The 26,972-nt window shown below is 31.9% G+C and overlaps 2 protein-coding genes across 2 annotated transcripts; both read right to left on the bottom strand.

Annotated features, from left to right (window-relative positions):
- Positions 1–1,783: 1,783 nt before the first annotated feature.
- On the bottom strand, positions 1,784–4,469 carry LOC128178073 (uncharacterized). The gene is made up of 2 exons (XM_052845070.1): positions 3,046–4,469; positions 1,784–2,952 (listed from the first exon to the last, which is right to left on the bottom strand). The coding sequence occupies exons 1-2, from the start codon at positions 4,213–4,215 to the stop codon at positions 2,404–2,406; spliced, it is 1,719 nt and encodes a 572-aa protein (XP_052701030.1). The 5' UTR covers positions 4,216–4,469; the 3' UTR covers positions 1,784–2,403.
- An 18,065-nt stretch (positions 4,470–22,534) lies between these two features.
- On the bottom strand, positions 22,535–24,488 carry LOC128178074 (uncharacterized). The gene is made up of 2 exons (XM_052845071.1): positions 23,625–24,488; positions 22,535–23,531 (listed from the first exon to the last, which is right to left on the bottom strand). The coding sequence occupies exons 1-2, from the start codon at positions 24,441–24,443 to the stop codon at positions 22,980–22,982; spliced, it is 1,371 nt and encodes a 456-aa protein (XP_052701031.1). The 5' UTR covers positions 24,444–24,488; the 3' UTR covers positions 22,535–22,979.
- Between the last annotated feature and the right edge of the window lie 2,484 nt (positions 24,489–26,972).

Genomic DNA, 26,972 nt, shown 5'->3' with positions numbered 1-26,972 from the left:
TATCGCAGATGCTTGAAATTTTAACACACTATTTGTTTTGGCATGCCATATTGTGGGATATATTTTTGTACCAATCAGATGTCAACTTCCTGTTTAATGACGACTTTGTTTATTTTTAGCCAAAATTTTCAAACAAATTTCCGTCAAAGATTTCTCAGCAACTATCTATTGCAGATGCTTGAAATTTTTACACAATATTTGTATAGGCATGCCATATCGTGGGATATATTTTTGTACCAATTGGACGTTAACTTCCTGTGTAATGAGTACTTTGTTTATTTTTAGCCAAAATTTTCAAACAAATTTCCGTCAAAGATTTCTCAGCAACTATTTATCGCAGATGCTTGAAATTTTAACACACTATTTGTTTTGGCATGCCATATTGTGGGATATATTTTTGTACCAATCGGACGTCAACTTCCTGTTAAATGAGTACTTTGTTTATTTTAGCCAAAATTTTCAAACCAATTTTCCTCAAAGATTTCTCAGCAGCTATTTATCGCAGATGCTTGAAATTTTAACACACTATTTGTTTAGGCATGCCATATTGTGGGATATATTTTTGTACCAATCGGATGCCAGCTTTCTGTTAAATGTCGACTTTGCTTATTTTGCATATTCACATCAGAGCGGGGGTATCACTAGTGAGCATTGGCTCACAGATATCTTGTTAAAGTTGGTGAAAAAATCATCCTTTAGTGAAATGTTGGACTGAGCTTATTCCAATTACATGGTGCTGTCTATATATCATTAGATTAGAGGAATTTCGTCAGTGGAATTCTTTTTCCGGGAGGACGGATTGACTTCCTCAGGTCAAATCCCGATTTAAACAAATATATATATTTATTCAATAAATCCTTTTTTTGGTACCGGGGATGAATAAACACAAAAATAAGCCCTATGTTTGAGCATTGGACCTATTTTGTGTTTATATAAATATATATATATATATAGAGAGAGAGAGAGAGAGAGAGAGAGAGAGAGAGAGAGAGAGAGAGAGAGAGAGAGAGAGAGGTGCAATTAATGTAAATATATTTTGTCATCAGCAAATTCCATGAATAAACTTGCCTGTTTTCAAGTGACCCGCTTATATTTATATTTAATGTGTTGATAGCAATAGTTCTGTATATGTCTATGAGCTTTTTAACTGTCGACCAATAAACAAGTGAGCCATTTATATATATTTGTATTAACAGTTTTGTACATGCCTATGAGCTGTATAGCTGTTGACCAATAAACAATACAACTGACCAATCCGCACTTTACCAAAAGACCATTACGTAGACGTGATCATTAATCTCTCTACTTTGACCACAGCACTGATTAAAAATTAATTTTTAAAGCTGAAAAATGTGTATCTCAAAGATGTCCTAAAATACATGAAATTACCAACATAGGAATATTTCTATTTCTTTTATTAATCTATTTGTTTTACGTTAAAATCGGCTAACCCCCTCTCAAACACCTAAACATCAAACATATTGCTGTAAGAAACTGAATGCCTAAAATGCCAGGAAATAAACTAAATAGGAAAAATTCCTTTCGTCAAAAAATTATGAATTCCTTTAAATGGGAATAACGTTGTTATATCACATGAAGTTCTGTTTCAATGTCTATTTAGAAACATTATTTTGTTAATTTTTTTTATTAGAAACTTTATCAAAAGAACTGCACATTATTTCTCGTTGATGTTGTCCGTTCAACAATTGTTTTCAACTTTTGCTAGTGTATCACCAGAGAACAGCTGCTAACTGTTTTGTCTGCTTCAGGCAAGTCTAAACACTTCCATTCTCCGACTTATGCATATACAAGTACTTTTACATAAGTTTTATTCTGTTGTATTGCAATATTATTTTTAGTTTAGAAAGCAAAGAAAAAGAATGAAATCAATCAAGGAATGATATTTTTTTATTTTTACCTAATTGCTCTGGCATCCTACTGGTTTTTATACATTCTTAAATGGTAAATCTATTTTTATTTTAAATAAAAATTATAGACACTGCCTTCGGACACAATAATACTTAAGTCATGTTATACATCGGATATATTTTAATATACAGGAAAAAGATTTTAAACAATTTTCAATTTCCTTTCAGAAAAGTCGAGATAAAATATGTGTTGTGACCTATGATAACTGTAGACACTATATTTTTTTTAAACCTGCCTTAATGAATTTCAACAATTCTAATACATGTATGTATTATAATTTTACTATGAACAAAAAAACTACATTGATGAATTCTAAAACTGAACATTATCAAGTTTTTTCTGTATTTCACTGATATTACTAAATGTTTTCAAAATATTAATAATAAAAGAAATCGAAACGGGACAAGTCAACCTTGCAGATCATAAATCAAAAAGTTGCTTTTTCATTATTCTAGTGGTTAATCACCACATGTATTATGTCAATTCAAAGATTCTGATAAACCCATCCAAACACGCCAGCCATAGATACCCATCCGTATCGAACACCGCTGCAAACACTGTCTCATTATACAGATCCGAACAGGAAAACATGTCCTTTACATTGCCATTCGGTTCCAATATACAGACATTTGGCTTGCCTTTCGAAAAGATATAAATGTTTCCTTTTGTATCACAGCAAACGGAATGCCTGTTGCGGATGGGGAAATCTTTGGATGATTTGAATGAGAAACGTGTTCTTCCAGAAGAGTCGATGACGGTGATTGAACGATTAGCAAAGTCAGAGACCACATAATCGTGGTTTACATTCACACACACTCGAAGAGGGTATCCAAACATGGAGTCTAATACATCTTCGGTTTGGGGCTTGGGACCGCGAATACGATACTTCTTCAGGGGATTACATGCTTTGACTGTCAGATCATTGGCGACTCGGTTGTTGTTTCTGCAGACTAGAATTGACTCGCTTAGTTCCATATATGCAATTCCACGAGGGTATTGAGTCATATCTAAAAATGTTTTTACCTGCAAAAATTAAACCAATGCAATTAAATTGAGTAAAAACTTATCCCCTCTCCTAAAATGAAAAACAATTACAAACATTCGACATATACTTACATGTCGGTTTCGGTCAAAAACTCGAACTTGTTTTAAATCCGGACAAGACATAAACACATTTCCATACTTGTCGGTTGTAAGGGAGTCTACTGGACACCCAACGTTCACAAAATCTAATAAATTTCCGTCTCTATCATATAAAAGTATGCACTCAGAACGATCAGCTGCAACCCAACAATGACCATTGTCATATTTTGCAATAGAAGAAACATTGGCGCATCCTGCTGGCACACAGAAAAAGGAGATTAACGTAAGTGGTCCTTCACTGTTTCTTTTTACAGTTGAAATCACGGCTGATCGAATTTCTTTATATTTAGAACTCATAATTTCTTTCATACCACGTATAGCCTGAGGACATTTTCTGTTTTGAGGTTTTGATTTACTTTGATTCATTTTAAAAGTTTGGGGTTTGTCGATTTCTGTATCACTGACAGAAAGAAAAATCCGGTTTGGAAACACGGACAACATCATATCTTTAAAAGACTTTTTTCCTGATGAGGGCTTGTGAGATTCGCTACTCGAAGAAAATGAAACACATTCGTATTCCGCAGAAAACTCCAAACCCTCGGCTGCTAGAAGATTGTCGTACCTCTGATTCATGAGGGAATATCGTTCCCAAGTACCAATAGATCCTGGACAGCTACCTCTTTTGTTTTCCAATCTTGTGGAACTTGTATCGACACACCCGTCCAGTTTTTCTTCTTCTAGAAAGTTAAAAGTTTTTCTGCTGGGTTTTGGCAAAGGTGGAGGAGGTGTATCATATATCATGTAATCCTCATCTCCATTGTCTGTGTCCTCTATTTTGATTTTTGGAGCCTTTGCTGGTATGTCGTTTTCACCATCAAATGTTGGTAAAACCAGTTTCTCTAGTTCGTCAACACTAATATTTTGGCGAGGTGATCTTGGTTTCGATCGAATTTTGACTTGTTCTGTGTCATCATCATCGTCCGAAATAAATATACTGTTCTGTGAGAAATACTTGTTAATGCTCTTCTTTTCATTAAATCGTTCCGGACTTAGTCCTCCACGGGGAATGTATACGTCGTTTTCCTCCAAGTTCGACGCCGTATCTGAATCCGTGTTTTTGTCAGCCTCTAGGTAATCATCATCGTTCACGTCGAATTTAAAGATACTGTTTGGAGGGAAATATTGGTTTATATCATTCTCCATTATTAATTTTGTCAAACTTATAGACAAACGCTAGAAGTAAATTTATGTCATGCTAGTTTGACACGCATCATTTTCATGCACATGATTATAACAGAAAACTTCCCTATTGTCGAAGGGATTTGGCTTGCGGAAATTGGTTCATCACGTTGCTGTTGAACAGGCGGACATTACAATAGGAAAACAACATATTTTAACAAACTTCTTCATCACACTTGGTTTAAGTGTTAAAGATATTTAGCCCTTGACTGTGTTAATTTCTTAAATTTCACGTGTTTTGTCCTTCGTTACGATATAATGCACTTAAAGAGTCTGACGCAAACTACAATATTTATATATATTTCATAACATAATCTGAAAGAAATAATAGATTGAATCTTTGTATAATACAAGATTAAGATAATAGAGGATAAGTTTTCCCAATACATGTATATCATTTCCTTGTGAAAATGTTTCTGGCATTCAAAAATTTTCTAGGTTACAAGGCGGAAAGTTTACTTATTTTATTATTAAAAATATCTTAAGCTTTATTTTTAATTCTCAGAAGTTAATCTTTATGGTATATGTTTTAACATTACTTAAATTTTTATGGAAATTGTAGTCTTTGTTTTAAAGGGGTATAATTTACTGTAAGCCTTTCTTAACGTTCACTATCATTGCAGACCTAGAAAAAGAATGACACTTTTTTAAATTAAGGTTCTGTGGGATTCAGGTTCGATAAAAACTTCTTTTATGCTTTAATTAAAGATAATTCTAAGCCATTTTAATAGTCCCGTACCGGTTTTCACCGGAGGGGACTATAGCTTTCCTCTGCGTCCGTCCGTCTGTCTGTCCCACTTCAGTTTTCCACACTTTTTTTCTTTATGCGTTTGAGGAATAATATGAAATTTGCTGAACAGCTTCAAAATGTCAAAGTACAGATCAAGTATTTTGTACTTTTGTAGCGTCTGGTTGACATATTTTCGAGAAAATTAATTTTTTATATTCCAGTTTTTTAATGTTCGGGTTCGATATTCTGCATAACAGTGCATTGTTTTCACAATTTCCACAAACCGGTAGGGGACGTGTATTGCTCATGCAATACTCCCAGAATGCTTGTTAAACAAGAATATGATTTTAAGAGAGGCTTTTTAAGGCCAATTGATATATTTATGTTAAATTATGATACTTCAGGTTTGTATTAACTTGTGTTAAGGTATTGAAATTCCTATTGACCGTTGGCTTGAAGATAAGTTGCTACATGTATTATTTTGCATATTTAAATATAATTTGGTGTTAAAGGAAAATATCGGTATTCACGATTTTAGCTGAAATTTTTCAAAAATCATTTTTCCATTATGGAAGTTTGCGATGGAAATTTTGATGTTAAAAATTAAAAACTTAAAGCTAAATTTGCGACCATGCTTTTTTTTTTAATGCTGTTTGAAATGTTTTATAATGTCCTAAAATGATACAGATTTAGATAATAAAAATAAATGCATAATCGACCGCATCGTCTCAAGCCACGGGTTTTGTGTCCATGCTATTTCCACATCGTCTCAAGGCACGGGTTTTGTGTCCGGAAATAGAATGGACACAAAACCCGTGGCTTTAAACGATGAATCGACCGATGGCCAACGTTCTCTGTCGTGATTTTTATTCGATTATAACATCAACTTTATTTACTTAGTGATGTTCTAATCATCGATTTTTATCAAAATTACTCGGTTGTTATCGCATTTTATGCACTTAATTATTAAAGGATTCATTGCGATTAATCGGTTGAGTTGTTTATATTGTTTTAACGAGCGCAATCTTAAACAGAAAATTCTAGACGCGAACTATCAAATCCCTAAAAAGGCGCGCGCTGTTTGAAAATGACCGATGACAAGTTATATCCGATTAGTTTAGGACCTCCTTGTAAGGAAAATTTGGACATGACAAAGAGCGTTTGCAAATTATGCCGAAAAGAATACGCTTTCAAAGGAAAGATTTGTTTGTTGTACATGTATTTTAATAGTTGAACTTGGACGACAAAGACGTGTTACGTTATCCGATTTCGCATATCAAATATAATGAATATAAGTAAAATTATTTTTAAAAAGATACGAACGTTACGTCAGAAAAATTGACAGTTGGCTTTTAAAATAAACTACAGGGATGTATTTACTTCATCTTCGAAAGTAAAAATAGTTGATGTGCATTACACTGCATTTAATATAGAGGTTCGCAAGTGAATAAAATTATTCATAATTACCTATCCTGTACATTTGAAAGAGTATATCCCGACACTATCTTTTAAAATCTCGCAAAAACTAATTTAAAATTTACTCTTATTGTAGTAAAAACAAGTCAGTTCTTCAATGGTTCCGGAAAATCACTGGAGATGAATTTGTAGTTGAAAAGCATCAGAATCTTTTAGAATATTCAAAGCATTGGCCGCCTTCCCATTTCCCGAGTTTCGACAGTGTATTACTTAAGGTTTTTGAACATTTTTTGAAAGTAGAACACATTTCTGAAATAAACTGTATTTGCTGGAGGCAAATTCTTTGACTTCGTGTTTCATTATAACAGTTGATATTTATGGAACATTTTGAAGTAAGAATTCCTAATTCGCCAATGCTTCAAAAGAATTTGAAGATACAATATGAATCGATTCGTTTCAGTAGTGACCCTAATTTCTATCGACAAGATGAGGAGGAATCCCAAGCATAATGAAACTTTTAGGATTCAAATAATTTGCCGCCATAACTTCCAAGAATAATTAGCTATAACAAAATCTAAAACATTGATGCTTTTGTGAAGATATTCCGCCAAAACTTCAATACCTGGTTTCTCTTTCACAACCAATCAAGATGAAAATGGTAATCCTACTATATCATCTATGATATATACGTTGAAGGGAATTTCTTTGAACTCTCTCCCAGATATATCAGACATTGAGTTTAATAATGAAAGTTTTGTTGAACAAATTTGGAATATTGCTATTCAACTTCCAGTGTAATAAGAAAATAGGATAGTTTGGAGAGTTAACAATAAAAGTAGTAAGGATATCTTGATCACCAACTGTTTTGCACATTTCCTGGAAGAGATAAGTTTCAACATTCTTTACTCGATGAAGGATCCGATGTAATTCTTTCTTTTGCTGTTCAAAAGAGAGCAGACTGCCGAATGGAACTTTAAGGAATTTAGAAATTGTTTGTAGAAACCCCAGTTAAAGGAAACACCATTTCAAAAATTGTTCATTATCAACATGTTTTTGATTGTCAGTGTGAACTTTTATATGCTCATGAAAAAGTTTACAAGGTGTTGAAAAGTTTACATGACAATCCCAACATGCAGTCAGCGGGTAAAGAAACCAAGGTAAAACAATGTATCTCTTCATATCAGAAGCTTGAAATTTGCAATTAATACACTGTTTTGTTTTCCTTTTTGAAATGTTTACTACTGGTACGGGTTTTTTTCGTTACATGTGGAAATTTGGGATTTAAATTAAATTAAAAATTTTAGACTTGGGGGGGGGGGGGGGTTACATTAAAGGTCGACTATCGTTAAAAATCATTACTAGTAAATGAATAAACGTTTATTTAACAGGAAAGTTGGTGTTGATAGTTTCGTCTTGACTTTATATGTGTTCAGTAAAAATGGCACAAAATTAAAAAACATACCAGAGGAAATTCAGACGGCCATATATTTTTTCTTGATTCATTGACTCGTGTGAGGTTTTCCACTTCCAGTAAAGGCATAACGTTTGAACATTTCATTTCAGTTCAAAAACAAGACGTTTGATTACTGTAACCGTATTACATTTGGCTGCGTTTTCTAATTAAGAGTTTTTGGCGGAATACGGCTTCTGCTAAATCAAATACATCGCTAAATGCTATGCATACATGTGTAAGAATAAGTCACATTCAGGAATATGCTAATTCAAATCAATTCAAATCCATGCCAACTTGTTCAAAAACTATTTCCCGCCAAATATCGTAAACGTCAAATATAATACGTTTACAGTTTTTTTTTTTTACCATTTTGCATTTAGGTCAATACACTAAGCAACCGATTCGAACCATGCAGAGAAAATTGAGTTGCACTTAAGGAAATAGTGAGGAGGCTTTCACAAAATATTTTATTAATCATTATTCAGTTATGTGTTATAAATAGAATATGAGACAAATGAAATCAAATTATTACAAACTCTGTAGCATTGCTTCATTTCTGTTGCAATTGGTGTATTTTGATGAGCTGAAGGATTTTCAACAAGGTTTGTTTGGATACCGTTACCAAGAAAACAAACATATTAACCCATCTAAAAATGGTATATTCTGCTAAAAAAATACAATGCTCTCCGTTGAACCAAGTTTTATAGTTTTTTTATTACTTTGGTGATACTTCCTTTATCCACCCTTGAACAATTTTTAGATTTCCTTGTATTAATTTAATAGCATATGTTAATATATGTATGGTAAGTTCAATAATTGTAACTTTATTTTATTATTAGTTTTTAATAAAAATCATATATATTTAGTTGTCAATTACGCAAGTTTCTGTTTCATAGTTTGATATAAAAATGTTTATACATATTAAGCACACTTTTGAGTACATTTGTAACAATTTAATTGCAAATTTACTTAAAGATTACGTTTACTTAGGGATTGAGATTTCAAAAAAAATATTTTTACAAAGTCTAATACCTGCAGGCATGGCATCGAAGCATTCTTGAGACTAAGACATTTCTGTTGCACCGAAAAAATAATCTTCGTTGGAAAACATATGGAACAAAAGCTGCCTGAAGATTTTTGAGTTTCAAATGGAAAGCTTTGTTCACCTTTTAGTGAATGGTTGAAAGTTTGATTTAACGTGTTCATTTTAACAACAGTACACAAATTATTTCTGGGATATTGACAGATTCCAGAACTAAAAATTAATCTTACTGTCGCCCTGTCTGATGATTTCCGTTTCATTCAGTTTCAAACAACACCCAATTTTAATTTCACTGCCTATATAATTTGAAACGGACATTGGGCTCTATTTTGGCCTATTAAATATGGAAGCTTATCGTTGTGTTGATATTGTATGTGTTCGTGTAAATCTATACTGCATACACGTTGATACAGATTGAATGCTTAAAAATAGATTAATCATTTTATAATCCAAAAATTTCATTTGTGTAATTACAAATTATATGCATATTGAAACTAGAAAATAAAATGGACGTTATGTTATGGTATTCAATATATAATTTTCACAGGAATTTTCAAATTTTGATTATTGTCTAATTCATTAGACCTTGATTTTTACGTTGAAGTCTATTAGTAACACATGTTTTATCAAGATATTGTAAAAAGTAACTTACAATTCATACAAATCTATTGATGAATGTATGGATAAACTTTTTTTTATTACAGTTAAGTACATTGAAGCGTTTAATAGGGGTAAACTCCAGAAAAGTTTCTACGTAATGTTTTGACTGACCTTTGTCCAATCAGATCGTAGCTGGGCGGAGTTAAGACAATGCCGCTCATGACTTGTATGAGAAAGAGAGAAAGTGAATTGAGTAAAATATAAGTGATGCCGATGAAGAAATCACCATTAGTTATGAACTGGCCAACAGATTAATTAAGGTCTATGTATAAAAATTACACATATATTCAGTATTGGTATAACTGTAAAGGGTTTTAAAGAACGATTGTGAAAATTTCTTCGACAACATGTACATGTGTAAGAATGACGTAACTAACCAACTTAATTTCCTGGCATGGAGTCCAAGAATACGCATTAAATATAATGAAATGCGAACGAATGATCAGTTATGAATTTAGAAGTAGTGAAAAAGAAAGGCAACGCAGGTGGATGCTAAGTGAAAAAACAAAACAATGGCGGACAAATTCACGAGTCCCTTAGGTTAAAGAATGTTTCACACTGAGTAACCGTTAAAAAAGTTTTTATACAAAGTACATTTACAACCTATATTTAATACCAGGAAGATTCGGCATATTTTTATTAGAATACTAACGGTAACATTGTAATGAAAACAGTTTCTTAAATATTCGTACAATCTTCGATATTTGACACTACACCATCCCTTATCTATATATAGAAATCGTTGTTCCCCGGTTAAAGAGTTTCAAAAAACTTCAAAGTTACATGAATTTATAAGATATACTAGATCTTGATTTGTCACTTTATAACTATTGTTAATAGATAATTCGCTCATCTACTTCATCTTTAATTTACTCCATTAACTCTCTCTCTCTCTCTCTCTCTCTCTCAGATTAAGTCACGAGCGGTAATGTCTCAACTCCGCCCAGCTACGATCTGATAGGACAAAGGTCAGTCAAAACATTTCGTAGAAAGTTTTCTGGAGTTAACCTCTGTTAAACGCTTCAATGTACTTCGCTGTAAAATGTGAAATAAAAACGCTTCAATGTACTTCGCTGTAAAATGTGAAATAAAATGAATCATTTATCACAGATGTCTTGACAAAATTATTTTTTCTTCCTTTTATTAAGGGAATATAACTCCTATCCCTTCATTTATAATTAAATACCTTGATTTATTTACATCCATCGAATATTTTTTCTCGTTCTTAAGAAAGAAAATCGCATAATAAAAGAAAGCCTTTTTCTTTTATCTAACGTAGTGATGTACGTAATAAAATTCAGTTTCTTTTCCTTACTTTTCGCGATCAATTCAATAAATTGTTAAAGGAAAAATATAAACAACAGAAAGAGACACAGAGAGAGAGAGAGAGATTTGAAGAAGGTGACATTATGTTTGCTAATAAAAGTGGTTTTAGGGTTGCGTATAATACAGCCATGTGATCGATCCCTTAATTGTATTTCAATTAAGTTATATATCCTGTACATTTTTTGATTGGTTGTAAAATTGTTAGTTGTATACTTTATATTTGTAAAGAGAAGCTTTTTTCTTTAATTTAGTATTAACAGTTTCAAACAACAAACGGTGGACTACTTACGACGAAAGACAAAATCAAAACACGATTGGTCATCTGAGTAAATCAAGTGACCTAACAAATGTATTTGAATTTTGATTGAAACAATTACGTTAACGAAATTACGGATATGACTGGCAATTTTTAAGTATTCATAGCATAGGTGGGGTAAGAATACAAAAATATATTTGTTTTCAAATTTATAACCAATTTGTCATTGAATGGGTTGTGTTAGTTTGCAAATTGTAATGATCATATATCAAAGATCGTTTAAGTGTAGTTACAAGTTGATGTTTCCTGAATATACTTTAGTTAATTATAGTATTATATATTGCTCTTATTGAACTCTCTCTACCAGTTCATCAAGTTCATCACGAGTGCTGTGGCAGTGTCGTTTAAAATATATACATGTATGTACTGTTTTCGAACAAGATATATAGTTTTGCAACCAATACACCTTTAAATAATGGCCAAAAAGGGAACTTTAGACAAAGTAGAGAAAACATGTATATAAGTACAAAATTGCTTCTACGTACGGTTCATAGTTTGAAAATTGTTGATAATATAGTAGAAATCGAAAAAAAAATCCTCTTGTAATCATCATGTTCCAATCTGTAACGCATCAAAAGCAAAAAAGTAAACCATTCATATCTGTTTCCATACTTAAAATCTTTGGATCAATAGTCTATATCTCTATTTCACTCCCTTCCCCCTTTAAATGTTTGCATAGCTGGGGATATCTTCTTTCACACGAAGAGCCGCAACTCTCTTGTCAGATATCTTGGATATACTTTAAGAGGTTATTCATATTTACCAAACAATAAATATCTCAAAATATTAGCATTGTGTCGGTTTTACTCCTAACGGTGTCGAAACTGAGAGGTTCTGTAGCAATATTGAATAACCAAAAGAATATTGATATCAAGAGAGTCCTTAAATAAAATAATAAACCATGTTGAAGGCACAATATGAAAGTTTTGATTGTAAAGCATGACTGTAAAATTATTTGACACAAAGCTAAATATTACTTTTAACCAATACATATCCGTTGATATCTTCTGGATACGCAAGGGGGGGGGGGGGGTTGTTCTGCCACTTAAACAGTTACAGGAACAGGAGGACTAATAATATAACTGTGAAAACATTTACTCTGAAAGTAAATGCTACATGGAATAACAAATAAAAAAGATAATATTTGTAACATTTATTATCATACAATATCATGCACTATTTCTTCTCTACAAGTACATCGGAATGTTGGATGTCCTATGTAATAACTTAAAACCGACAGTAATAAAAATGTTTTTGTCTTGTCCAGGTCTAACATTATTAAACGATTCCGACTTGTTAGCATTGAATAGAATTGATGATATTTAATACCAAGAACCATATCCAAGTAGTAACATATATAAAGTTGAAATGAAAAAAAAATACAAGAACACATTCAATGAAGATTCAACCAAAATAGGAAAAACAGATATTTTTTTCAACGGGCAGATGAAATTCCTTCTTCAAAATCTATTTTAGATGTTAAAAATTTTAACTCAATTTACCTTGGTAAATAAGTTCATGCAACAAGAGTTATCTTTCTTGATATAGACAGGGTTAAAACGCCATGGTCACGAATTTAATTACAAATCTAATAAAATTGAAAGTTAAAACGAAGTTGATGCGAAACATATGCTCAAAATTATTGAGAAAATAACACTAACATAGTTATTCTTTAAAATTTAGGCGATAGGGGCTAAACATGCCAAACATATAAAAACGCAATGTCCCTAAGAATATAAGATATTTACTTAACTGATATTTAAGAAATAAGGTATTATTTTTTTTATGTATATCGGGATATAAATACGGGTTGGTACGTGATCAAATCTATCATAAAGCCCTTCATACCTTCGGGCTTTATGATAGATTTGATGACGTACCAACCCGTATTTATATCCCAATATACATAAAAAAAATGATACCTTATTTCTTATATTTTTATTTGTTGCAAGTTATGACACTTTTTCATAAGCCGCTTTGTTCAAAATGGCGTCACAAAAAACAGTTCTACAGGTTGTAATTCATATAATCGACAATAGGAGTGAATTTAACAATATTTTGTGAAAACAATTCAATTTTTAACAAGTAGAAATTTAAAAAAGATTATCAACGTCCATTCATTAAATAACGGTTGGGATTAACGCGGAACATCACTACCTACGTTAAAGTAATCCGGTCGGCCATTACTTGTTAAAGTTGAAAACACAGTGATTAAGGACGGACTTGGCAAGAATTTCTGAAGACATGGTGGTTCTGACCGAAGAATTGCATGAAGCGTCATAGGATGGCATTTTTGTCGGGTTCCCTTCGATTTCTTCTAGTGGAACATCAGAGAGAGATGCAGATGGAGCTCCTCGTGTTGTGGCGATTGACATTGTGGATGAACTGCACGAAAGGTTTGCGATTTTGCGATTGTTATGGGTTAGTAACATTTGACAAACATGAGCGTTTTTGTTCATCTGACAGGTAACGATTGTATGTCTTAAGAGAAGCTTCACAGCGATGGCCACTCATATCCATTATCTGACGTGACTTGAATCCCTGATCACTCATGGCTGTTACTGATGTTGCGCGCAGACAGTAAGGTGTGTAAGTGTTCATGCATTTGGATGACTTGCTAATGTCGGACATGAAGCCACTGAATGATCTCTTTGCTAGAGGTGTTGATGTGTACCAGAGATCTGCACTAGGATTCTGCAGTTCATCTTTGAAACAAGAGTTGAACAAACTAAGAGCACTGCTGTATGTCTTGGAGAGAAGCAGACGAAGCATTTTAACTGGACAGGTCTCACTCTCAGGAACCTCATAGATTCTCTTTCCAGATGGAGTTTCTTCTATTCGAATATCACCCCCCCCCCCCCCCCCCTGGAAGTTTTTCTGTTGTGTTTCGTGGCAAAGACTTACATATTGGCGACTGTTCTCATCCTTTTGAAAAGAAACGAGTCTGTTCGCAGTTGATGGTGGAACTCTAATCCACGAGTAGCAAGGTGTATAGACAAGTGATACCACGCACATTGTCGAAGAACAATTGGATAATAAGGAGCGGAAAGTTAGTAAGTAGAAATTCGTTCAAGGTCTTCAGGATGAATGACAGATTTGTGGTTGGTAGCCCTTGGATGCACCAGTTTTCGTCATTTCTTTGAGCATTCCATCCAATGTATGGTTCGCTGATTGTCTCGAACAATATCCATAAACCTTCTTAGGTCTTGGAGGTACCGTTTGATTGCCGAACGGATAGATTTCAAAGAATTTTTGTGGTAATTTTCAGCTTGTACATCCGTCAGTTCTTCTGATCTTTTGGAAGTTGATTTCGGTTTGGCTTCACAATGAAATCTCCTTAATTTTGTCGCGAGGACCTCTGGACTGACAATTTTGAATTCAAGGACATCAGAAAAAGCCCCCAACTATAAATTTTAAATGAATTAATTGTTATTATTGTTTTAAATGTTTAACTTTTAGTGTTTATAATTTTGTTTGCATTCTTAAAATTGTTTTTCCTTTGTTGGTTTTGTTTGTATTAACAGTGTTTGATTTGATTTTATTTCTTATTTCTGTTACTGTACGGTAGTACAATAAAAAAAAATGATATGCTTTTGTGCTGGTCAGTGTTTTGTTATACATGAATTAAATCTGTAGAACATACATTTGTCTTATTTTCAAGGATATATTTATATCATCATTGTATGTTTTATTCTTTTTTTTTGTAACTAATTTTCAAATTGTTAATTTTACTCATAGTTTCCGTATATAAATTTATGGGTGTTTTACCTTTAATTTTAGACATGTTAAGTTTCTTGATATAATTTTTAAATGGGTCAAATATATACCTTGTAAGAGTTTCACTCCCCATTTCGTATTTCGTTTTGTGGAATTGGATTGTCGGGAGTCCTCAAACATTTGAAGGTAATTAATTTAATTCTCTTGGGGGGGCACCCCATATCTGAAATTTGGAGCTCAGCCTCGACTTCTTTAGTTTCTTCAAATGGGAGATCCAATGAGGCCAAGATATCGTTATCGAACACGAGATATACATGTAGTTCTGGCTCGTTTTCACTAATATTGAAATCACCGTATTCAGCCATATTTTGAGAAGTGAATGCCAAAAGCAGACGGATATTTTAAAATGCAAATTAATTATTTTATACATTGAAAAATAAATGTATTTTGAAAAGATTTTTTCCTGTGTTCTAAAATTCTCGTGGTTTTTTTTATGTGCAAGTATGTTTTAAACGCCTTCTAGTTGATTTCAGTCGGATTTGTTTTCATAGTAAAAGTAGTAACCTAGTTCTCACGAGGTCATTGTATTCATACGCGCTCCTAGCGTGACCTTTTGACCCATGCTGCTGTTATGCAGGAATGACAGCAGATTGTGCAAACAGTGTTATATAAGGGAAAACATTTACAAATGTAAATATATATAGATGAACATACTACAACTGACTACATTATGCTGGTTTTGGAAAGTGTTAAAGTCATCTTAATTTCGTAAAAAAACCCATGTCTTTGTCATTTACGAACCATCCGTGTCATTTATATGCTTTGAATTTTACAGTCATTAAATATGTAACCGGAAACGGTAAAAATTCTATATTTTGGAGTTCAAAATTTAAAAACTGATTATCTTTCCAAAACCTATTATATATAAAATAAAGTTAAAATTCTACTGTTTTAAGGATTAAACCAGGTGCTATGTTGATCCCAGATCATGTTAAACACCTTGTTATTGAAATTAAAAGATGAAAACAGTTTCAAAAATTTATTATAACAAAAGTAAATGTGAATTTATATAATTGATAACATATAAGAAGTACATTTTTTTAAAAATATAACAGGAGTGTAAATATTGCCAACATATATTACTAGAATTATGAAAATATATTGCAATAATTTACCGATAGAAATAATTTCGCAGCACAGTTAAGGCTGTCAATAAACTCCGTTCAGACAAAAAGTACGGGAAATGTGCATTATGACATCACAGTATATTACAAACCTCGAAAGTACTTATTAATCTATTTATTAGTAAAATTAACTTATACTAATCTTTTAATTAAAAACAACAAATGCTATTACTTACAATTTTGATGTCCGTTATATCGTACACACTGAAAAATAAGCGAGATGTCGTTCTCGCTGTACTACAAAATATGACGTCATATGCTTCAAAATGACGCATTAAGTTAAATCATTGAAGGCTATTGTGCAGTTTTATAGCGAAGAAAAATAAATGTCATACATTAACGGAAAAGTATAAATGAATATTTTGTTTAAAATAATTATTAGTAGAATGCTACCTATGTAGTCTTATTTTCATTTTGTTAAAAGTATGCATCGTATAAAGAAGCCACCTCGGTTTTGTATAAAATATCGTATATCTAAAATCTGAGTATCGCATAACCCCCTAACTCCGTCACTACCCTAACTCCGTCACTTTCGGGAAACTCCTCGCCGTTTGAAATCAAGTACGATTATGAAGTCATTTTTTACATGTCAAAAATCTTAAATCAAATGTCAACAATTTGCAACGGTTAAATTTAAAAATGTGTCAAAAAATAACAGAATTAAACCTTGTTCATTTTATGCACCATTAATTGTGTGAAATCAGCTAAAACTTTTTCACGGGTGCACTAAAATATCGATATTTCTGACATGCGGGCCCATTCGATCATTTACGATGGTCAGCCATTTTTAGAGATGTCAAGATGAAACATATCACATGTAATACATTTTTGATTAAGGTAATTAACACATTTTTTTCAATCCGCAATAGCCTTTATGCACTATTCTTGATGATAACGTCAAATCGCTCATGCCGTAACTTTTGCCTTATACAGGGTTATAGATATATCCGGTAAATCGCTATTTAGAATATGATACATTTCTAAAAATATAATAGATAAATAATATAATAAGTAATATATTAATGAATGATATAAAATATTTGAAATAAGTAAGGACATAAATCAAACGGCATCCATACATTCTGAAAAGACCATTGTGATTGTTGTTACATGGACCCATATTTTATTCTGGCGATCATTTCATTTCGATGAAATTAAATACAATTAAATTGTATGCACCATTTTTACTTATTATAACTTGGACTAGATACAAATGGAGTTTTAACTAAATTGTTAATGTGTCTTCATTCCCTACCATATCATAGAGCATGTGGGTGACGGAGTTAGGTTCATAAGATATAATAAGCACGCGTGATAAACGTCGTATTCAGAGGGCTTATTTGAATAAAAATAAAAATATTTTTGTTAATAATTTTATAAATTATATTGTTTCAGATTATATTTAGTGATTGCAAATGATAAAAACCACAAAAAATAATTTACAGAGAAACGCGGGAGGTTTTCTGCTTATGGTGACGGAGTTTGGGTACTCGGGGATACCTAAATAAATCACTTAATTGCAAGGGCATACACTTACCTGATCCCGACAAACTTTTACATGTGAATTTGAAATATGCTATGTAACATAAAAACTTCTACGATCCTTGTAAAATCTTACAAATTAATTATTTTTTAATGAAATTAACCCTGTGACCTTCAAAATTATTCAACATATGCATTATAAATTACGGTTTCTACTAACAAATATTCTTATCTTAAAAAGTTCGCACCGTTTTTCAAAATCTACGATATAACATCAAGTTATTTCATTATTCAGTTGTGAATTTTGACATGATTATGCCCTTGCAATATTGAATTTTTTAAATGACCTCAAAACCACAAATACATCTGCTTGTACCATGCGACTGCCATATCACGTGACCACTATGAACATAAAATATTGTACTGTTATATATATATTTTAGAAATATATTGCATTTGAGTGACTGTTATTGATTTTAAAAAGGACATGCCAGTTTAACTAAAGTATACGTGTTTTCATCACAAAAATTTGCCCATATTTTTATTGACCGCCTTAACTGTACTGCGTTATGAGGGTGGAATAAAACTATGTAATTATTACAATAATGGGTTGCCATACTTTTACAGAAAGACAATGTTCAACAATGGGCATGGGATTTGCCCAAATATAAAAAAAAAGTCTGGAAAATACGACAGACAATATATATATATATATACTTAAACAAATAAAACAGAATGCGACAGTCCAAATTAAATAAATTGTTTACTGTTAGCGCTTTCAGCCATGTCGGCTCTTCAGACAGTTATAACTGTCTGAAGAGCCGACATGGCTGAAAGCGCTAACAGTAAACAATTTATTTAATTTGGACTGTCGCATTCTGTTTTATTTATTTAAGTATTTTTTGCTGTACCAAGGCTTTATTTATCTATATATATATATATATATATATATATATATATATATATATATATATATATATATATATATATATATATATAAAATCCAAAATGAGTAAAGTTAATCCACACAAGTATTAAATAATAAAAAATAACAGAAAGCCGAATCAAAACTCTACCGGTTTCATTATAATCTTCAGGAGTTTTGAACAATCACCATAGATACATAAGTACATACATTTCAAATGATCATTGTGACGTCATATAACATCAAGTATATGTTGCGCTTTTCAGAGTTCATTATGACGTCATAGTATAAGCGTTTTGTAATAGTACGGGAAAAACATATAATATATTCAAATATTCTATAATTGTACAAGAAAAACAAAATATATTCAAACATTCATAATTATAATGCATTCAGTTTTGGTTTATATAATGAAATGAAATGTTTTTCTTTTGTTTCACGCTCTTTTTCGGTTGTTATTTTATAAAATTTATAGATAGGACATACTGTAAAGTTCGGAAAAATGTTCTTGGCACAGTTTCTGAGATGTCCGCTAACAGCCGTGCACTGGTATTTTGTTTCACGAATTTGTTGTCGGTGGACGGTCATTCGATGTCTGAGGGTATCCCCGGTTTGACCAATATAGTTTTCTCCACATCCTGCACATGTTATGACGTAGATTAGATTAGAACTTTCACATGTAATAGAGGAATGTATATTAAAATTTCTGCCGTTTTTGAACTCGAACTGGTGGCCTTCTTGTAGGTAAGGGCAGGTGGCACATCTTGGCTTCTGGCATTTACGGACATCTGGTGTTTCTTCGATATTTTCAAATTTGGCACGGGTTAAAATCTTTTTCAGAGACGGACTTTGTCGTTTACTTTTAATGATCTGAAATTTGTTTAAGACTACGGTATCTCTAATATAGCTTTTAACTTTGGACACGTACGGTTTTAATAATAAATCCAATAAATTGCTAGCACTCTACTTGACCTTCATTGCTAACGGTTACTAAATAAGAAACGAACACGAAGCTCTGAAAAAAGAAACTAACCTTAGTTCTTGACTCTAACAGAGTAACTCAAATATGCCGGATGGCGCTATATATTTCTAGCGGACCAATAAAAAAAACTTTAAATAAATATATAATCCGATAATCTAAGATTACCTTGACTCGACCAATGAAAATTGATAGGTTTGCTTCTCTCTTTATGGTGAAAGTAAAATATTATCCAAATCCCTTAGAGATGAAAATTATATCATACTTTTATTAACTATTAGTTGTGTAATAATCGTTAGTAACCACTTAACCTTTGCAAAGTGCGAATGACATTTGCTTTCTTAGATGCTTATGACATTCGAGATATGTAGACCAGTAGTCAAGCCCTTGTTACATAACCAGAAAGTTAGACATCACTTGAGTTGGATAAACAAAATAAAGAGAGAGAAATTATTATAAAACTATTAATTTCATTACTACCGTTATGTCTTAACATTGTATGTTAATTCTTATAAGTGTACTGTTGATAAAAGGTTCGTCGAAAAATAACGAATTAAAGTTTTAATTTATTATAATGTTAAATTATTCATTACATGTTTGTATACGCTGAGAAAGATTGACTTTATGAATAAATTCCAAGAGTTATTTTAGTCTAGAGGAATTCATAACGCACAACCATCTTATCAGTGTGTGACGTTTACAAGAAGTTGCTATAAAAAGTCCATAGACCTTTAAAATACCTTCTCTTTTCAAGTCCTTGATTAGAGTACAAAAATGTATGAAAGTGCGCCTCAAGAGTAGTAAATGGGAGGGCATTTTTACCGAATTCTGGAGGATAAAGCAGCAAAAGCCACTGCGTAGATTGTAAACGAGATACGTAGCATGTGTGACATTGCATGCTTAATATACAATACTAACATTCCATTAAGAGAGTTGGATGGTCGTGGCCATTTTTAAACTGTGAACTCCTTTAGAAGGATAGCCCTTTACAAAGATATAGAAAAACATTGACATAAAATGCTCAAATTTATGGATTTTTTCTTTACTAAATAATAGTTTACAGCTTAACAAATCATATTTAAAAATATTGGTAGTTTGGCTATTTGCTGACTACTGGGCCTCCATAAAGTCAGACAAAGAGAAAGAGCAAATTATGTATTGCACAACCAAAGAGGAGGCGACAGCTTGCAGGAATATATTTAATACCTGATGTGTCGGATAGTGAGGAAGAGAATGGAGATTGAATTGCAATAAAACACATGTAGCAGCGAATAATTCACAAATGGAACAATTTGTGGAAACTGTAGAAAATAGATATAGTAAGCAGGGCAAAAAAATGCTTCGGTGATCTCATGTTGTTAAATGCAAAGGTATAATGAAAACCTTTCATGACGCCATTGCTTTAAATCACCAACCGATGTAATAAACATAATATGAAGATAATAAAATTGGTTTCATAGCAATAGCAGTTTGTATTAACTGTGTGTAAGCAACGAATGACTAACAAGTTTTAAGAAATACCTTATAATTTGTATACATTATCGTCGTTTTAAGAAAAGAAACACAGTTTAATCATAAAATTTGAAAAGTAAAAACGATTCTTTACAATGAAATGGAAAAATAGGCTCTGTAGTATTTCAACTTGGTCGTCTTGGTGATTAAATGGTTTCTAACATACTTTTTTCATTACTAGTTTTTAATTTAAAGCAATATGAGCTGCAATTTCATGTTGAAAATTTTTTTTGAAGAAAATGTTATTTTCTACTAAAATGACAAAAAATATCATGGTTTTAAAATTTCTGTTAGCTATGTTTTTGTGGGAAAAGCCATTAAGAAGCCTTAATTGGAGCAAAAAAATTAATTGAATTATTGTCGTCCTGTACAAAAATTGATTTACTATATATTCCTTATAAGTGAAATCTTTCTCTTGACAAAATTTAATGATTTTTTCAAATCTTATTTATCATAAAAGTTTAAAGTAGATCCAGTGTTCTGTGACGTCACACTTTTTTGTAAAACTTTGAATTCTTTAAAAATTGTGCAAGATAGTTTTTTTTATTTTATGTGAATATAACCACATGGATGTAATTAGAATTATTGGTAGGTTCAAGATATTTTCGCACTTAATTTTATACTAAATTTCCAAATTTTTATATATTTTATCTATGCAAAGGGGAAATAACTCTTTTTCTGACTTTTCTCTCAGTTGTATGTCTAAATGCTATAGTTTTTCTTATTCCAACGATTAATTTTAAAATATTTTTGTAATTTTAGTTTTCTGATAAAGTTGACATTAAAATTAAAGAAGAAAAACAAATTTCTGCCTACAAGATTTTACTTTTAACAAAAAAAAATACATTTTTTCTAATGCTAAAATATGCTTTAGTTTATGTTTATCTGGCATCTCAAAAAGTGTGATGACATGTATATTTTTTCTAACAATTGATGACATTTAAGTCTATTAAGTCGAAATCAGTTCAGTTTTTCAACTTTCCTCAGAGAATTTTACGAGTATGGAGCTACCTTAAGTTACAGGCAGACTTATCGCACTAGCAGGTTTTTGCAGCAAAATAAAATTCTAAATAATACAGCTCATATTGCTTTAAACTTTATTTTATTCATGATGGTAAAATCAAGATTTGTTCTGTAGAAAAAATTTTGATGTGACGCGTCCGCCTTAAAATATGTAAATGAAAACAAATTAAACAAATGGAAACAAAGTTACTTTACTTTAAGATGTGCAGGCTAACATATTCGTTTAAGTTTATATCAATATTTGTTTAAAATAATATTTAATTTTAAAAAATCTAATTGTGAATAAATTTCACGTACATTTATGTAATTGTCTTTTTCGTAAAAGAAGAGAAAATAATAACATTGATCAAAATTTAAACATCCAAGACAACTGAGTGTAAACTAAATCCTGCGCAAAATATTGCGCACTTGATGATGATGATTAAACTATGCCTGATTTAGCTGAAGCGGAATTCTATTTTTACTCCGGATCCTTGTCGAATGTATTGAATAAAAAAACGGGCGATCTTGACCTTGTTTACAAAAGAGGGAAGCTACGTCCTACGGTGTAGTTTAGAAAATCAAAAATAATTTAAGTTTATTAAAGTAATTAATCTTAACCAAGGATATTGTTTTACAAACCTAGCAAACAGGATTTTATGAACCACTTTTGTTTGATACCTAAATAACTTGGCGAATATTCGAAAAGTCGTTGGAATATGTTTTACATATACTTACTTAAACAACACCCAGAATAAGTTCTTTATTACCATAATGCCATCAAGTTTAAATTATGTATTATTCACTCATCTAAACTGACAGCCGTCACACAGAATATATTCAATATACAATAAAAACATATTTGATACAAGTTTTAATTGAAACATTAAGAATGAAATACCATGTGGAGAAGTTAAACAATGAATTCCACGATTTTAGCGGAAGTTTTCTTGCCAATTACTTAATAAATGATTAACCTTCGTTTTACTTAATTGGTATCAGTTGAAAGATTTTGATTGACCCATCCAAACAACCCAGCCATAAATACCCATCCGTATCGAAAACCGCCGCAAAAACGATCTCATTATACAGATCTGGACAAGAAAGCATGTCCCTTAAATTACCGTCGGGTTCCAATATACATACATTCGGTGTGCCGTTCGAAAAGATATAGATGTTTCCATCTGTATCGCAGCAAATGGAGTGTATATTGAGGATGGGGAAATCTTTGGATGGTTTAAAGGAGAATCGCGTTTCTCCACGGGGGTTTATGACAATAATTGAACAATTAGCAAAGTCTGAGATCACACAATCGTCGTTTACGTTCACACAAACTTGAAGAGGACAACCGAACTTTGCGTCAATTTCCTCTCTTATGTTAGGCTCATAAATGCCATATTTCTTTACAGAATTGGATGCAGCTGCTGCCAGATCATTGGCATCTTTCTTCTTGTTTCTGCACACTATGATTGACTCGCTCGTCTCCATGTATGCGATTCCACGTGGATATTTAGTCATATTCAAAAATGTTGTTACCTACCAAAAAATATGACATAAGTTTAATAAATCAAAGTGGACGTTTCTCTCTCTTTCACTATAAATATATATATATATATATTAAATACTCACATGGCGGTTTCGATCGACAACTTGAACCTGTTTTAAATCTGGACAAGACATAAACACATTTCCATATCTGTCGGTTGTAAGAGAGTCTACATGACACCCAACATTTACGAAATCTACCAAATTTCCGTCTTTATCATATAATAGTATGCCCTCGGAATGGTCAGCAGCAACCCAGCATTGACCATTGTCATATTTTGTTATAGAAGATACATTGGCGCATCCATCTGGAACACGGAAAGTGGACACCAATAAAAGAGGACATTGACTGTCCCTCTTCATATCTGGACTGACAACAGACCGAAGCTCTCTGTAGACTTCTTTCGCAAAATTAAAAGCGCGAGTGCATATTTTATTTTGATTTTTTGATCTGGTGGGAAGAACAGTTGTTTTGTTGTTGATTTCATCCATCTCACAGTCAATTTTTATGTTTTCGACTTTGTTTTTTGAAGTTTTAGACTGTTTTCCCTCTTCTTCATCAAACATAGGTAAGTCGAATTTCTGTTGATCCTCGGAAGTGAAAGATTGGTGAGGTGATGGAGAGTTTGACTCATTGTTTAAATATTCCATGTCATCATTCTCATCATCTGACCGAAAAATACTATCCTTCGAGAAATATTTATTCATACTCATCTTTTTCTCTGAAAGTGCTGGACTTCTCTGCGGAGTTAAGAAATCACATTCCCCCATTTTCGACTCTTTAACCGAATCTTTGTAATTGTATGGTACAAGGTAGCCCTCGTCATCTTCGTCGAAAGGGAGGATTCTATTGAGGGAATCATATCGGTAACTATCATTTTCCATTTCATCAATTTTCAACATTAAAGAATGAATAAATCATGAGCATGCTTTGTCTAGCTGACCCGCTGTATTATTAGGTATATGAAGATACTCTAAACCTTCCGTATCGTGGAAGGAAATCAAATCATGGCATTCTTTGAAACACGCGGAAACAACTTGAAAAAAACACGTTACAATTTCAAAAAAAAACTAAATTTTTAAAAGACGTGATGGTCGTGGTCTTTTTTTTTTAAAGAATGTATTGATCTTCTCTAGAAAAAGAACTCTATATTCAAATATAGGAAAATATCCAAATTTGAAAGGTAAAATCTATGGCTTTTTCTTTACTAAATCATAGTTTAAAGCTAAACAAACCATATCCTAAAATTTTAGCTAGATCTGAGGTTACCAAAACTTTACAACATTACTTCAACGGTGCTACACTGTCAGACAGCAAAAAGCAGAAAATAGCATAGATACTTGTGTAGAAGGACTTCCTTATGACAAAAGCTGTTGCCGTTTTATATGTAAGTGACCGTTAAGTAGGCTTTCGACGACATCACTGTCATGGAGCAGATTAAAATAACCAAGCTAATCCGGAGAGTAATTTAACCATTAAAAATAAGATTCAAATCACACAGAACGACAAAATGTTATTCAAGAAGGCCTAAAACATCAAGAATTCTGATGGTAGCTAAAGAAATTGAAAAATCGGGTGATTATTTGTATGTATCCTAGATTGCTAACGAAGAACATGCTCATAATTTGACTGCTTTGAAAATGGACACAAAGTTTCATAATTAGCATTTATAAGACTAAAATGTTTTCAACAAATTTAGAATTGCAGTTTTTGGAAAATGAATGAAATAAAATATCTTTTTCCCATTCAGATATCATAATAATGTCTGCTAATTCCCAAAGAGGCATCCAAATTCAATATGGCCATGGGTTATAGTGGAAAATGATTTTGTTACAAAATATCCCAGTGATTTTTAAGCATGAATTCAATACGTTGTTCTTTTAAACAAACTGAATTTCGGTTGTTACTGTTGTTTTCTCGTATAGGTATACATGTACAAATCTTAAGCATATAAATACAAGATGTAATTGCATTTATGTTTTATACCATAGAAAGTGCTTTTCTGATATTTTTTTTTTATTTCTGAATAATTATGTAGAGGCGAATGCCTTTTTGACAAAATATATCACACAACATCCATGAACGTAAACATGTACTAATGGAAACATACATTTCATTTCTAAATCGTTTGCCGGACTATAATATTATAGTTTTTTTTTAATATGTGACGACAATTCCATAGAACAATGGCAGAAATACACAATACAATATGCATCCATGTTGTGCCTTTTCTCTAGCATTTCCATCTTCGATTTGGCATTGTACTTGACTGTATAAAATACTCATTTTGGTTTTTCTTTCTGTTTTCATTGTAGAATTTCCTCAACTGTGTCGCATAAAACCCGTTCAATATGAAGCAGATATTCTGCCTTATCAGCTAGCATGTGCCAATTGAAGCAGGATGAAATCGGCGTTTGCTTCAAATGCAAAGCACAAACAGGAAGGTTATGTATCGTCAAAAATGGATAAAATTGTTTATAGTGGCATTCATCAATGTTATGTACCCAAGATCGATATTGGAAAGATGATAAATAAAGGTGGCACTAATTGTAAATTTAGATTAACAAGAGCAGAAATCGATGTGGATTTCGGGATGTTTCTTATGATAATTTTTCATTTTTATTTCAGATGAATTTTCTCTGTAAATGTTTCACGATTATGAATAAAAACAGTTTAGAGAAATAAAATAATAAATATTGGCAATCTATAATGATATTTGGTACCCCAAGTGTCGAAACAGGTTTTTTTTCCTCAAAATTTAAATAATCCACAATATGTTTTTAATGGAAACGCGATAAATTAAGAGCACACTGTAGCGGGGAACGTTTGAAATTGATCGTGCTAGAAGTTTTTGAAAAAAATTTGAATTGAAAAAATATGCTTCCTTATATAAAACTACAGATAATAAAAAAATGTTCATTTCTGTGAGATCTTTTTAACAGATCAAAAAGATATTTTAACGTCACAATGATGATCAAAAGAGCTTTAAGTTTTTGTAATACTTGCGATTGGTTGTGTTCATAATTCTCAAGGATATGCCTATCTCAAACATAAATAAAAAAAAATTAAAAAACAGTAATGTTGTACAGTTCAGTTCAATATGAATTTGCTTGGTAAAAGATAAAGTCTTCTGGAAAGCCCCTGATCTTCACTGAAATAAGCAACTATGTTGGTTAACTTTTTGACATTGCTATTTATACCCATTATATTGGGAGTTCATGAAAGACAATCTTTTATCATTAGTGTATGACAATATGTTGCAACGTGGGTATTTTGGAATGTCCACTTGTGAGCCCGATTTGAATGACCTTAAAGACGTCAGGAGCACATAGATGATTTTTTTTAAAATCATATTCAGAACAAGATATAGGATTGTGTTTTTATACTTGTTTTATAAAAGACGGGGACAAAATCATTATAAAGATTTAATC

This window comes from Crassostrea angulata, chromosome 3 (genome assembly GCF_025612915.1).
Source record: "Crassostrea angulata isolate pt1a10 chromosome 3, ASM2561291v2, whole genome shotgun sequence".
Taxonomy (NCBI): Eukaryota; Metazoa; Mollusca; class Bivalvia; order Ostreida; family Ostreidae; genus Magallana; species Magallana angulata.
This window is presented reverse-complemented; position numbering and strand designations above follow the sequence as displayed.